The 15,340-nt window shown below is 37.1% G+C and overlaps 1 protein-coding gene across 4 annotated transcripts in view; it reads right to left on the bottom strand.

Annotated features, from left to right (window-relative positions):
* The window catches only part of PDE1C (phosphodiesterase 1C), a 198,448-nt gene that overhangs the window by 9,704 nt on the left and 173,404 nt on the right, over nucleotides 1–15,340 (bottom strand). For all 4 annotated transcript variants that reach the window (XM_088060783.1, XM_014258682.2, XM_014258683.2 and 1 more), the window contains 4 exons: nucleotides 15,030–15,150; nucleotides 13,674–13,849; nucleotides 10,159–10,455; nucleotides 6,129–6,203 (listed from right to left, as the gene is read on the bottom strand). In XM_088060783.1, coding sequence (XP_087916909.1) covers nucleotides 6,129–6,203; nucleotides 10,159–10,455; nucleotides 13,674–13,849; nucleotides 15,030–15,150 — 669 coding nt within the window. The remainder of the gene's footprint in view (nucleotides 1–6,128; nucleotides 6,204–10,158; nucleotides 10,456–13,673; nucleotides 13,850–15,029; nucleotides 15,151–15,340) is intronic.

Genomic DNA, 15,340 nt, shown 5'->3' with positions numbered 1-15,340 from the left:
AATGGGATAAGTATTATAATAGAATCATTATCACAGCTGTATTCCCTGACTGTGCAATAAATTAGTTGATGGTGGAAAATCAAGGAAGAATTTCTGTAATGCACAGAAGTAAGTTAAACATTCATCCATGTCTCTAGGACCATGAATGTTATCCCTGAGGAACAATGCAACAATGCCATCTCTGAGCAGAACTATATGTAAAGGACCAGACGTAACACAGAAAAGTGTTTCACATAAAGGTAACCACTCAAAAAATCCTAGTTAAGTTGCCTCCAGTGATGAGTTTTTTTTCACCATGCACCTGAATATTCCAAATATTTAATCAAGACAAATGGAATTCCCAGTTTTCAGCTTGTCACATATATCTGTGACTTCATGTAAAGTAGAATAAAAAAGCAATCCAGCATCCTAAAGACCATGTATCTAGGCTCCTATGAATAATAACGAGCAGGCTAAAAAAGAGACACATGAAAGTCTCAAAGGAAAACCAGGTGCTTTCCTTAAGACAAACACACACTGACACGTTGCAAAATCATCTGCATAATTATAAAAGATACCTTTCTACATATTCCCTATATTCTCACGAAGCATGCATACCATGGTGATGTACTGTTTGCCCTCCCTAGATACTAACAATGTGGTTTGCAGTTAGCTTCAAAGATCATGTTCATCTGCTATTAAAACTGCATAAAACCTTCTTCAGAATGCATTCTTCTATGCAAATTCCAGCTTGCCTCAGGTGCCACTTGCTAAATTCAGCAAACTGTTTCTTTCAAAAGAGCACAAGAAGGATTTTAAAAAGCACAGAAGTTATTCCACCTTCCAGTTATCCTATACTGCAATACTATGGAACAATTGCTCAGCAGAGATAAATTACAGTGAAATATGTCTTTTTGGAAGGCAAAGTGCCTTTGTGTTTCAAGCAAGTTTTTCCAGAAGCTAATAAGGCTTCCTGATTTGTAACTTGAGGCCATAGCTGTTAATGTAATTCAAGTAACAGGCCATAAAAAAGAAGTGAGAAAAGGAAGGGAACTATCTTTAATAAGTAGACTAAGACTACGGTTAGATTCCAATTTGCCTGTGCTGCTGAATTATGACACATAATATGAAGAACACTATCAAGCAGCAAGGAGAAATACTATGTGTTTGCCTTACAAACTGAAATGGATTTTTTGCTTCTGACAATAATGGAGAGATCATCCTATCTTTTGAAACAGCATTAGAAACGGTACCATTATTTATATGACCTGTAATTTACCTTTTTACGTCTCTCAAGGAGACATAGACAAATGTTTTTCATTTTATATTTGAGCAACCTGTTTTAAAACAACATCAGAATCATGAATATTACATAAGCAGGATTTAATCAGAAGTCTACTTAGTGGTCATTGCTGTGTAGTGGTCTTGGCTAGATCAACACAAAGATTGTATCTTGCAGAAAGCTGCAAGGACAGGCAATATTAAATGGTTGAGAAGTTATGACAAATGAAGCTGGGAAGAATCCTGTTAATTCAGCTCTCTCAGAATAATTGTGGAGCCGCCATCATGGCATCTTCTCACCACCATGTTCCTATACCAAAGGAATTGTCAGATAACATTCTGTGCCAGCTACTTTGCCACTTGATTTTTGGGACCGCTGGGACAGAAAGAAATGAAGGCTTTAACTTAATAATCAGAAAATTTTTCACTTCCTGATCAAGAAATCATTATCAAGAAAAATTAGGCAGCTTTACATGTTGGCATGGGCAATGTAAAGAACCCAAAGGAAGAGCTTTTAACTACTGATAAGCAACATTTTATCTTTAAAAAAATCAAAATAAAGAAAGCTAAAACCTCCATCTATGTAATATAGTCCGAATATTAAAAAGGTTGCATGTAGTACCATATTACATTATATTATAGTGACTATATTCTATTCTGGTGTGTTGCACTGTATAGAAGAACGTAGTAGTACTGAAAGAGACCGGTCAAAACACAGGTTTCGATTTGACCATGAGGTGGCAGCCCTGCTCATCACATAGCCAGAGCACATTGGGCTTTCATTTCATGTACTACCTGTCGAAGATGCAAATATCTTGTATATTTTCGTGCTAAAACATGCATGTTACCACTAGAGTAATACACTCCTAGGACAAACATACAAAAAAGGTACTTTTTATTTGTGTACAATTGGTATCTGAGAGTATATTTGATTGAATGGACTGTGTTTTCTCCAAAACAAGAAGTTATACTGAAAATTTTGCATTAGTATTGCAGAACCTTTTCCCTTCCAGAAAAAAAATGAGGACGTGGTAGAAACAACCTGTGAAAGCATTAATCATAGGATCATACAGTCAGAATAGTTTGGATTGCAAAGGGACCTTTAAAGGTCATCTAGTCCAGCTCCACAGCAATAAGCAGGGACATCTACAACTAGATCAGGTTGCTCAGAACCCTGTTCAACCTGACCTTGAATGTTTCCAGGAATGAGGTTTCTACCACCACAATGGACATAATATTTCAATGTTTTGCCACAATAACTGTAAAAAATTTCTTCCTTATATAATGTCTGTAATGGGGAAGAATAATTTTCTCATTTGCTGTAGTTTTATGAGAAAAAAAAATAATATTTCAAAAAAAGAAAGGTTGGAATGTAAAGAAAAATTATGTCCATGGGGCTGCTTATAATTTTCCATTCAAAGACTTGCCAAGCAATAATTTCACATGAAAAATTCAGTTTTCCAAAATTTAACAATATTTGAAAACAACAGTTTTCAAAAGTTTAATATTCTATCCCACAGGAAATACTTGATGAACTACTTGTGCTGATGATGTCTCTGACAGGGATGTATCTTTATTTGGGAAATGGCATCCCCTTATTTATTTTCTTGAAACTAAGGAAAAGGACAATAGTGAGTAACAAGAAGTATCTCCCACAGAAAAACACACCAAAAAACCCACAAAAATAAACAAAAAACTCCCAACCAATAATATGATCAAATTAACATGAGAAGAAGATTAGTCTATATTCAAGAGACTTGCACAGGATTTTGAAGAAGCTAAGTCTGAAATCCAAGATATGACTGCAACTTACATAGTCACTCTCAAACTAGCTTTATTGCAGTTGGATAGAATTAGTCATACAAAGGTCTGGCTAGACACATAGTTCCTCACACAGTGAGTTTGATCCTTGTTCCTGGAGGCATGCCCATTTGAGTATTTTTTCGCAGCTTCAAGGTAACTGACACTGAATGAAGCTACATTTCACACCTGTGACTACAGGGTAGACATGTAGTTTCAACATCTTTGTGTCAACATGACTAGATTTTCTGTGTATCTCTAGTCACTAGGTTTCTCAGGTAGTAGAAGGACAAACATATTAGAATTATTTTGGCATGTATGTATGCCTATAAGTAGATATTACAATAGTTTCCTTTGTAAATAGTTTAAAAAGCAAGCTGGATACATATCCTACAAAGATTTATGGAAAATACAGTCTGCAGCTTTCTTTTCTGGGTGCAGGATGCCTACACAGTAGGACAGTGTTGTCAGTTCGGTTCAGGACTTCAGCTGATGCAAAAGGGTAGTGGTGAGAAAGCTGAAGCTCTTATGTTAAACATACACAAATGGGCCTGTTTAATACAAATACTCCCCAGCTACACACTGAACAGAGGTTGTAAAACCCAAGTACCCTTGACCCTGAAAAAAAGTCCAGGCTGAATTTCACCCACCAGCAAATTACATGTGGTGAGCACATTATAGCCATAATCTCAATCTTTCTGATTCTTAAATCTTTTTTTCCAGCATGTAACGTGTGAAAGACCATGCACTAGCCCAAGAGAAAGCATATGTTCAAGTAAATAGTCTGCAAAGAGCTATGTATTATCCATGGATAATGTTCCTTTCTCCACATCCCTCACATGGTGGGTAAGGAGATTTGCTCTGGAGTGTTTAATGGACAGAACAGGTTCTGCAGTATTTGGCAAAGCAGAAGCGCCATTCCAGTGTTTTTCTTTCTAAGGTGCATAATTCACAATATTTATTCTGATTTTTATCAATTAGATAATTATCTATAATCTGCCTCTACACTGTCTGACTGAGAAACAGTCAGCCTACAAATTGGTTTTGCATGGCTAGAGTTGCTTATTCACTGTAATCAACTGGCCCCATGGTACTGGTCTTTTCCCTAAGGAGATGAACTTAGCTATCTCTTACAGGAGAGCAAATACAAATATAAATAACACCAAAGATAAGCAACTGGAAAAGAACCAAATTTACATCCTCAATCTTCAATCTTAAGTTAGTATGATATTCATTTCTTGGTTCTCCAGCCCAAATTAATATGTGGCCCTAATCTTTCTAAGAACTTGAGAATGAAGGTGTTCAAATGTAATCTTTTCCTTAGAGAGTCATGGGTCTACTCTCTTGGCTGAGTGTTCTTTAGTCCTCCTAAAAAAGTCCCACTGTTTCTGCATTCACCTGGTCCTGCAAGGAAGCAGCCTTCCAGCACAACTGCTGCTCAGCCATCACCCCCCAGAGCAGGGAGAGCAGTCGTTCTGCCCATTAATCTTTCTGGAGTCTTGATAGTTATATACAGAACTGCACATACACATGAAAATCTGGAGTCAAATGTTATTCCAGTATCTTTGCTTAATTTCTGCATGACTGCAGTAAGAGCTGTGATTGGTACTTGTTCAAGACTGTTTTCCTGACACACATTTAACTCAAGTATATAAGTAACATGACCTCTCAACAAAAGAACTGATTTTTTCTAAACAAGTGTTACTAAGGAGCTTCTTAAGAAAAAGTTCATAAATATGTGTCTGAAATTAATACATGCTTCTAGATAAAATTTTCTACGTGTTTAGTTGAGGTATTATATTTTCATCCTATTTACCACTTGCAGTAAATACCACTTGCTTTGCTAGAGCAGTAGGAATTTAAATAATTTTGATGGCTTCAACCATCAAAACAAAGCACTGTATTATTTATATTTAGAAATAGTAACATTTCAGTGAATTTCACTGATACATACACAAAGAAAATGCTAGAAAATTTGTTTGCATTTATTTTGCTACCTAATAATTCAGCAATTGTCTTTGAAGCAATGTGGGTTCAGATACCATCTCATAGACCTGTGGTACACGGGTGAGGAAGTGCAAAAGTGTAAAAGCGCTGCAAAACTTAGAGATGTTGTGGACACTAACTGTGAAGCAGGGAGCACGGTGCCTGTGGAATAGCAGGCTACATAACTTTCTCAGTCTTGCCTTAGAAAGTGGCCTGGGAAATCATAAGGAGGAATTAAAACAATCCTCAGAGATAGAAGACAGCCTTGCAGGTGCTGTTTGTCTGTTCCTTGTTTTCTTGCAAGAGAAGGTCAACAGGTGGTGTACCCCACTGACCAATGATGGTGATGTGTTAGTTTACTAACCAATAAGAGTTTTCTTTTCTGTACTTTCACGTATCGGTCTATAACAAAGATCTGAGGCAATAAACTGGGAGAAATTCTCCAGTTCAACTCCACAAGAGAGTCTGTGTTGTTCTTCTTGCTGTTCCCAATAGAGCGACAAGATGTTTTTTTCCAAATTGCTGAGGCTGCTAAAATATCTGTGGACCTCTACACTAGGCTGAGACTCCATTTAAGTTATTCCCACATGCCCATGAGACCATCCTGTATTGCTACTGAGTTCAAAAATGTTTCAGCAGTCTCCCTTTTCAATAGCATCCTTAATAGAACCTCTTGTGCAGCATTTTTCTTTCATCTGTTTTCTTCATGTCCAACGCAACCTGTCCTTATAGACAGAAGAATACAGCCTGAAGAAAGTCAGAAGGGTAGAATCTCACAAATCTGCATTTCCCATTAAGCAACTCTAGTAATCCAGGATTTTTCTTTCAGCCACTGCACAAAAATTGATGGATAAGGCTTACCAGCAGAACTAAGTATTATGTGAACTAGGCATTATGTGAAAGGAATGATTTTCCCTCAGAATGCTTCAATGGCTTTTTTAAAATCTAATGACTGTTTCTGTTAAGTTTGTTTCTGGTTACAACACTTTTTTGTTTGTTTTAGAATAAACTGGAGATGTTTATGAAACAATAGATTGCATATAAAAATGGGTGTCAAAAATGCAATAAAATGTTATCCTTACCATCTGCTTTCTTTGATTCATCCCCCACACTAAACTTATCTTTTCTGTCCAATTTATTGTCTTCCTTTAATTCACCTAGAAAGAAGCAATAAGAAACAATAAGAAACACTATCAGCATTTTAATACAGAGTGCATTTTAATATTTATAACTCAAAGAAATTGCAACACCCAAAGGAGATGTGGCTCCTTAGGAGGCAAGGTCGGAGTTCAAAAAGAACTTAATTAACACATTTTCATAGAACAAAGCACCAAAAAAAAAATATCCAACTCCTAAAGATAAACAAGTTTTAAATCCTTTTAAATCCGTACAATTCCTCTGATTGTGTGTGGGCCATTGAAACCTGATCATAAGCTTAATTTCAGAATTAGAAGTCTAAAACATTTATGCTTTCCAAAGAAATAAGATCCTGCAAGGATTCACCATAAGTGGTTGTTTTAAAGAACCATCTTACATATTCTGAACAGGCCTATGTAATTTTGCCTTTCTTTCTCTTAGCAGATTCCTTTATCCACAGATTTGTTTGTCTTGGTATCAGGGAACAATCATCCTAGCATTGATCATTGCCTTTAGAGTCTATGTAGCAAACCAAAAAAATCAAGGCCTTTGGCAGAGCAATGGTTCATGCAGAATGAAAATAGCAACTTAAGATGGGTGTATTTTATGAAGGAATGTCAACCAAGAGTGACTCTTTTTTTTTTTTTTTTGCCATAGAGTAAAGTACATCAGACCTTACCAGACTATCCTTTCACTGAATGAGAATGCCAAATGCTAGATCAAATAAAAACTTATATGGAAAGCTGTGGCAGAACAGAGCTATTTCAGCTGCAGTGTCCAAACAACAAGAAAGGTCTTTTTCTTTTTGTGATGCACACCTCAAAACAAAAAGCTGTAAAAGTCTCACTTCAGAATTCTGTAAATGTGAGGCTGTATTACAGTGATGCTTATTCAATTTATATCACTATTTTTGGTACTATAACTACTTCCCAGCCTTTGGATCAAGATTAAAGGCATTAAGTGTTAAAGATTATATATACGATCTGCCTTCAAAATTCTCATAGGCAGTGGATATTTATTTTTGGAACAGCTCAAAAAAAGAAAAATTGTAGAGAAATGAGGTCTCCTTCTTCCACAATGTGCCTTAACCATTAGCATATTCATTATTCTTGTACAGTAGTGGATCAGTCTCTCTCTCCAATTAAGCTTCATCATAGTATCAAAGAGTATAAAAGAGGAATGGTTTTCAAACCCTAAAATATTTAACAAGATGGAACCAAAGCATGTTCGGTTCAGTTTTTATTCAAAACTTTTCATGTTTATCTTCCTAAGCTCACTGTGTGGATGAAAAAAAAAATGGGTGCAAGACAATAGAGGACAAGCAGCACCCTCCTCAGCTGATCACACTACCACTGACTTGGGGTCTTTGTACAAAGAGGTTATGAGCAGATCCAACAGGGTTTAGGTGTCTGATGAAGGTGGTCTTAAAAAGAAAGGGTGACAGTCTTCAGGAACTGAAACAAATATGCACGTAGAAAAGCACAAAAGTATTCTTGCATTTCCTCCACCATCATACAGCTGATGGTAATGATGAACTAACAAAACTTTTTTGACCACTGTATAAACAAGTTGCTAAGTGTGTGCAGGAAAAAATGCTGACTACCTACACATGCACTATTTCAGAGTCCCATATCTCAAACTCACCTGATAACAAAATTTCTGAACTTTCAGTGAATATTATGAAAAGGGGACTTTCGAGTAGTGTAATATCTACCCTGTCATACTGCCAGCAGCAGAGCAGAATAATGATCATAATGATCTTTTCAAACAGATTACAGAGGCAGAGAAATAATAAGACAAATACATTAGATGATATATTAACATACAGACATAAAGGAAGCTGTGGTAAATCTAGGCATATGAATGTTAAAATTTCATCAGTCCCCAGAAACTCTGCAGTGATTGTTCCTCATAAAGATCTTATCCCATAAATAAAGGAGCAGAAATTATTTTCCTGAGGAAGACGCTAATTTCCAGAAATCACTATAATTCCTTTCAGAGCACTTTTGACACCTTCAGCAGAGACACATTGCCAAAAAAAGGACTAACAAAATCAGTAGAGTGTTGGGGAGGATGAAACAGGGAAACCTAATGAATATGATTGTGTAGCAAAAGATTCTGAAAATATGAAGCCTAAAATCTAAGTAGAAATGAGAGCTTTGAGTCATGGGATACTGAGTGCTAGTTAATAAATATCCAAAGAACAATAGCCTCGCCAACTAAAGGAGAATCCTTGTTGATAAAACAATGTCCTTTTGCAGATAGAGAATCCAAAGGTCAAGCAGCAAGAGAAGAATTTGTGAAGCTTTTAGAGTTTGAAATGTAACACTGTATGGTAATATAGTAGTTCCTATAGGGTATATGTAAATTCTTTAGTGGGTGTGTCTCGTAGTGATTGGTTACTGGGAGTTAGAATATTCACTATAGAAAAGCATATATTGTATTGTAACAAGAACTTCGCTCTCTTATTCTGCCCACTCTCTTAACTCTCTTGTGTTCTCTCTTACTCCTCTCTTGTTTCCCCCTTTCTCTTAAGCCTCCTTTGTTCTCCCTGTTCTCTCCCTCTTACTCTTATTTCCCCCTCCCTCTCTTTAACCTCTCTTCTCTTGCTCTCCCCACTCCGCTCTCTCTCCCTCCATGGCCACGTGTACGCCAAGGCTGGCGGCGGATACAGGTCTCTTCCTCCCTTTACCCATATAATAAACTGCTTATACTTGAACAGCTTGACCCTGGAGAAGTCTCTCACCATGAGCGAGTGTTTTGTACATCTATACTAGAGCACACATAATCCCCATATTGTTAGAAGCAGGCAAAACTAAGGATTGCAGAAGAAAAGTCTGGTGCAGACTAACTCGCACTTCGTATGTCCCTGACCTTTTTGTCTTCCTGAGGGTCCCATTCCTGTTCACACATGTAACACTGTCTGAAGAAAAATCCCATGAATTAGAGAGAATGACAGCTTTGATTCCCACAGCCCTTCCAATCTAAAAAAAACCCTTAATTATGAAGGAATTACTGGGAAAAGCCAGCAACCCTGAGAATGATATCAGGAATTTTTTAAACAGAATTTTCACCATCTCCTGACATTTAAACTCACTACTTGAGCCTGGACTTTCAAAGCCTAAATGCTCATTCGGTCTTTTTCTAAGAGGAGGCTTCTAAGTGGTTTTTCCACTACTTTTGGACTGCATGGTACTAGCCAAGTTTGTGAAAAGATACATGTGGGTGTACTGCCATTTTTTGATATTGGATCCAGAGAGCAGGAGCCGTGCAGGAAAGGACAGTGAAATGACCAAAAAACAAGTGATCTCTGCGGTTGAATAAGTTTTTTTAATGTTTAATGGAATTTTCAGACATTTTTTCCACTTTTTTTTGGGTGCAGAATGGGGTTCTTATTTTAACTCGGTTCCACAGCAAGTTAAAATAACTGGAATAAAATTTCTGTCAAAAAAACCCTCAAAAAATGAAGGCTAGTGATTGTCCTTATAAAAAATAAACCGAGCAAAGGAAGGATAGATGAAATAAATCCTAAAAATAGAGAGGAGAAAAACTGGTTGTTCCAAAACATATTTCCATCTGAGGCTCAAATCAAAGATGCCTTTAATTTGCTTTAAAATGGGTTTATAAGGCAACTTTGGCTTCTCCTCTGTCAGTTACTCAAGCAATGAAGATGTTCATTGAAGCAGGAATATTTTTTTCAGCTTTCCAGGCTGTGTATCATAACAGGCTACTTCAGTTCCATGAAAAAACTAATTTTTCCTTTTTTCCAAGCAGGGATGTTAAACCCTATCTACAGAAGAACACTACTTGGAATTTAATTTAGGTTCTGATTCCCATATGTTGCTGACTATGCCTATATTCAGGAAGAGACTCTGGGCTGAAGAATGCTTTTTCAGGACATCAGGTTACCCCATCACGATGGTGAGATACTGGTTTTAGGGCTGATTTATGTTTCAGTAGGAGAAGAGAACTCACCATTCTGGACATGCTGTTTCTCTTCTTCCACAGTATGATGAGGATACATTTTCTTATCTGTCCTAGGTGCATTTTTCTCTTTATAGGCTTCATGTGTGCTCATACCACTTTGCCAGGTGCCATTTACAGGATTCTTACTGGAATCTGCACTTTTGCTTTCCCCGGGATTTGGTTCTTTGCTCTTTTTTGTCTTTGCTTCTGTGACATCTTCACCTGGCTTCCCATCCTGTTCATCTCTTTCCTTTTCATCTGTTCCCTGACCAGCATTTTCCTCTGATTCTTTCTTAGCTTTTTCTTCTGCATCCTCAGCAAAGAGAGAAGCCAAAAAAGGGAAAAAAATCACAACTATCAGTCAATTTAACAAGAACAACACACATATCTAAATCTACTTCAGATTTTCACGTGCAAACAAATTTACTTAGATAAATATAGAAACTGATTTGACAATGGAAAAAGAACATAGGAGGACATTTTCTGAAAATAACCCCCCTGGTTGTCCTAAATGTATTTTATGCACATCCTTTTTTTACCATATAAAGTTCACCTTTGAAAAAGTGGTTCCTCAAAATTCTTAAAAGGTAAAAGGAAATACTAGCTACTGAAGGCTGTAGGGATGTCTCACAGATTTCACAGAATATTCTGAGTTAGAAGGGATCCATAAACCTCTTAAGTGAATGGGCCATACAGAGGTCAAGTCCATGCTCTAACCAACTGAGCTAATGTGAAGGTCTCATGGTTTACAGGATTCCTCTCATTTGGGGATCTGAAAAAAGAAGCTTTATTCTGCATCTGAACCACAGGACACAACTTTGTCTCAGGAGAATTTGGCTTGCTAAAACACCATTAGATAAGTGTCTCTTGTCAAAAATAGTGTCAGAAAATACTTTATCTAAATGGTGCTTTGTACAGTAGAGTGTTTGTTTAGTGTTTTTTTCGTTGCTCTTTAATGATCATCTAGGCAAAAAAACCCCTCCAATCAGTAATAAACTCACTTTTCCCACACAGTAAGAGAATTTTTTTATAAGTATCATACTCAAGATGAAAACAGCTCACTGAGGCTTCTAGGGACAATGCCATTACCAAAGGGAATACAGTATTTTACAAATAATTTAATAATAATATTAGCTACAAAAATAGCAATAATAAGTTCCTTCCTTTCAGATCCCAAATTTTATTTTCTGTCAACAAACAGTAAATGTTTCTGTATTCTCTTAATAATAATTGTTTTTATTAGCGATACATCTTGGTTGCAAGACACCAGTTTGTCAAGGGTCAGCAATTTAAGCCCCTGATGTGTGGTAGGCCTTGCTACAAGACAGCCAAGGAGAGTGGTGCAGAAACCTGTTGCAAGTCAAGAGAAAATAGCATCTGAGCAAAGATACTGATGCCAGTGGTCTGGAGTCCAAAAACAGTTCCTTAGTCCTTAGCCCATACAAAGGCATGCTTGTTTTACATGTTTTACAGGTTTTACATGTTTGTATAACACTTTCAGGATTAAGAAAAATATGCACGCTAGTACTGCTAAATGTATCTAGAAAGACAGAAATTATGTAAAAGTCTCCCACAGGTCTGTCTTGCACATAGGATTTTTATATAGTTTATGCTTAGTCAAGAAAATACCTGGTACCTGTTGAAATTAAATTCTTAAAACTAGTTACCTGTATTGTAATTTGTAATTTCATTCACTCAACTCTCCTATACCACAAAACACTGAACATGCTAAATGTTTTGCTTGTTTGGTTAGCTTTAATTTGGTCCATAAGGAATTGCTAGGTATTAAATCAAAGAAACAAACAAAAAAAAACCAAACAAACCACAACAAAACAAAACCAAGCAAACCCCCCCCCAAACACATACACACACACACACACAAAAACCAGCAACAACAAAAAAAACCAAAAAAAACCCAAAAAAAACCCAAAACAAAACAAAACAAAAAACAACCCACAAAAACACCAGGGAAAAAAATAGCACCAAAACCAAACCAACAAACAAAAAAGTCCCTGGGAAATAAACATATTTTGAATTATAGTTATGTTTTCATTTTCATGGAATGCCTAGAAAGTGTTTTTAATTAATGGCAAGTTTTAATCACAAAGGAAAATTTGTTTTTGAATAATGAATGTTTTCCTGAACCTTTAGACAGGTCTTTCAGTTGGAGAGGAAAAATCTGCTCTGGCGTTTTGGAGAACTATGCCAAATCCCTAAATTCACAGCCACATAATACATTAAAATCAAACTCCTTCCATTTATATAAAATAAAACAACTCCATTAAATAAGGGATTGAGCAAGAACCATTCAGATCAGAGAATAAATTGTATCACAGTTTCATGAAGAAAAGAAAAAACAGTGAAATAGTCCTCCTTTTTTTTGTTCCAAATCTGGTCTAAGTCACCTAAGGGTTCTAGGATACATTGGGCAATCATCCATACCCTTGAGCAAATGGGCAATTACACCTAAATAATTCTTAAAAGATGGTTCTCAGTATTTCCAAAAGAACTCCAATAATAGAGATTTGCTAATGTCTAACTTATTAGACATTATAAAAATATCTATAATAACCTGCTAGTTTTTTCTTAATGGTCAGGGTATTTGAGTAAAAAATAATTTCCTTATTTTGCAGCTGCAGTAGTCTTCAAAAAACTGCTTTCAGCTATATACTTCCTTAGCTATAAACAAGTTATCACAATTTTCATTGCTGTACTCTGCATTGTCTACAAGTGGTTCATATGTTTTTTTAAACTGTGGTGGCAAAACTGGACACAGAACAGCACTGAGGGCTTTGTTACGGCTGAAAAGATGAGAAGAATGCCAGGGGTCTTAGAAGCAAAGTCTTTTGAGGGGTTTTTTAGTGTCTGGGGTGGGGGAAGTGTTACTTTGCTTTGATTTGCTTTGCTTTGCTTTGCTTTGTTGGGTTTTTTCAGTGGTGGTGGGATGTTGGTTGGGCCTTTTTTCAGTTTCATGACAGTATTGAGCCCTGGTCAACCTTCAACCAACACAGCCCTCATTTTCTTCTGAAATGTTTGCAGTCCTTCTCAGACTGATGACATCACACACATTTTCAGTTTAGTTCCTAATTAATTTTCCAAGTTATGACCAGAAATATGAAACTAGCTGGGAATAGAGAATATCCATCTCCCCTGAACTAACCCCTAACTACCAACCATCTCTAAAACGACCACCACCTTTCAACCTGTACAATGAACAATAAACCTATATTTACAAATACCATTCCAACTATTTTTGCACCCACTGAGTCTGATTTGTGACTTTAGAGGAATTCCCTTTAAATTTTTTCTCCTCCCATTTTTCGCATCCTCTTCATAATGTACACTTATAAGAAGAATATAATTCACAGGTGAGTCACAATGTCCCTATCTTTCTGAATTCAGAGTGGCTTATTGAATTCAGTAGGTGGATTCAAACTAACAGTTTAAGAGTGGTTAGATTGAAGACGAGCTTGAAGAAGAAGAGGTCAACAGAATTTTATAATTTCACTAACAAAGGCTGTTACCTTTGGTGGCTTGTGCTTTCCATTTCTCCCTGTTCTGCTGCACCACCTCAGTCCAGGTGGCTTTAAAACATTTGAAGTCCACAGTGAGTACTGAGCAGTTGGGTGAGGCACTTCCTTCGGACCCAGTGACATTGACACTTGATCTTTTAACTCCAGAGGGACTAATGCTATTCAAACTGGAACACAATATCACAAAACACAGAAGAAATCAGCATCCCATACACTCAAATACAACTAAGAAAAAATAATAATTGAAAGTCAGATAACGGAGCTACCTATGAAAAACTAAGCTTGAATCCCTTATCCTTCCCCTCTCTCCTGCCCCAGGCCAACCAATATTAAATCAAAGAGTGCAACCTCAGCCAGTCTTAGAAATAAAGGGCTGCTTTTCCCCATCTATTATTTTGGCATTCATTCTCACTAAGAAATAGAATCACTCGAAGTGCTGTAACTATTTTTGTGTGTATCTCCACTCCCTAAATATTACTGGAGAGTCAGACAATTCTAGAAATCAAATATGTCACAAGAGAAGTTTCCTATATTTCACCAATGGGAGGTATTAGGCACAGGTCAGTTTCTGTCAAGGGCTTGGTGATCTCAGCTGAGGCTCAGGCATTCATTTCTGTTACAGATCCTACAGTTGACTTTTGACACTTTATTGTGAACATTTTAATAAAGGCAGCAAAGTTACTGACATAGAAAGATATTAGTGTTTGGTCTTTGTTTGCTCACGAGCAAAGTCACCTGGGGGAGCAAATCCTGACTTGATAGCATTACTCTAGGGAGCACTAGCCATGTGGCATTTGAATCCTAAGATATGCCTTGTCAATTAAAATACTAAAAGAGCAGTATCTGAAACAGCAGTGCAGGTTGAATGGGCCAAGACTTCCTACATCTGAACTCCAGGTGAATTGTGGTGGTTCTTCACACATTTGCATAACCCTAAACACTGTCAAAAAAGTGTGCTTATTCTTTTTATCCATCATTTGGGTTTTAATCCCATTTATACTTCTAGGCATGAAGAAACAAGTGCCTCCCAATTATCCTCATTACTTTCTCTCTGACATTAGTGACTAAGAGAGCACTGAGTGTATCTGATTGCATGGCTACAAACATTTGTGCTCCTTGCCTTAGAAGGAATGACTCAGGCTGATGCCACCCTCCTCCCTCTTGGACCTCCTCCGGGCTGGACTTTTCCTGCACAAAGTCACCTCATGAGGTGAGCTGTGGTGTTGACAATGCAGACATGAGTCTTTAAACCACAAGAAATCATACACTGTAGAGGAGGGAAACCAGGGCAGTTGATTGCAAGGGCAGCTCATACAGAGTGAAGGGAGAGGGTGCAAAGCTATTCACCTGGAACTCCTAAATCCAGACATGCCAGAGTGGGAAGCTTCATCAATTAGCGGAGTCACAATTTTCTCTGTCATGTCAGTCAGCACAGTAAAGGTGGGTTCCACAATGTAATCAATGAAACCTGAACAGAAACACAAGCAGAGTCAAGCAGGCAAGGGGAGGATTTATGTGGAGTTCCTCTTCAATGACTACAGATGACCACACTGTAAATTACAGTAAAAAAAATTATAACTTGAAAGAGGGTTAGACAAATACTAGAAAGGGAAAATTGAGTTATACATTAATCCCTGACCCAAGACCCTCAATATAGC

The sequence above is a fragment of the Pseudopodoces humilis genome, chromosome 1, assembly GCF_049639895.1.
Source record: "Pseudopodoces humilis isolate 2021_Gansu_Grassland_sample_001 chromosome 1, ASM4963989v1, whole genome shotgun sequence".
Lineage (NCBI taxonomy): Eukaryota > Metazoa > Chordata > Aves > Passeriformes > Paridae > Pseudopodoces > Pseudopodoces humilis.
This window is presented reverse-complemented; position numbering and strand designations above follow the sequence as displayed.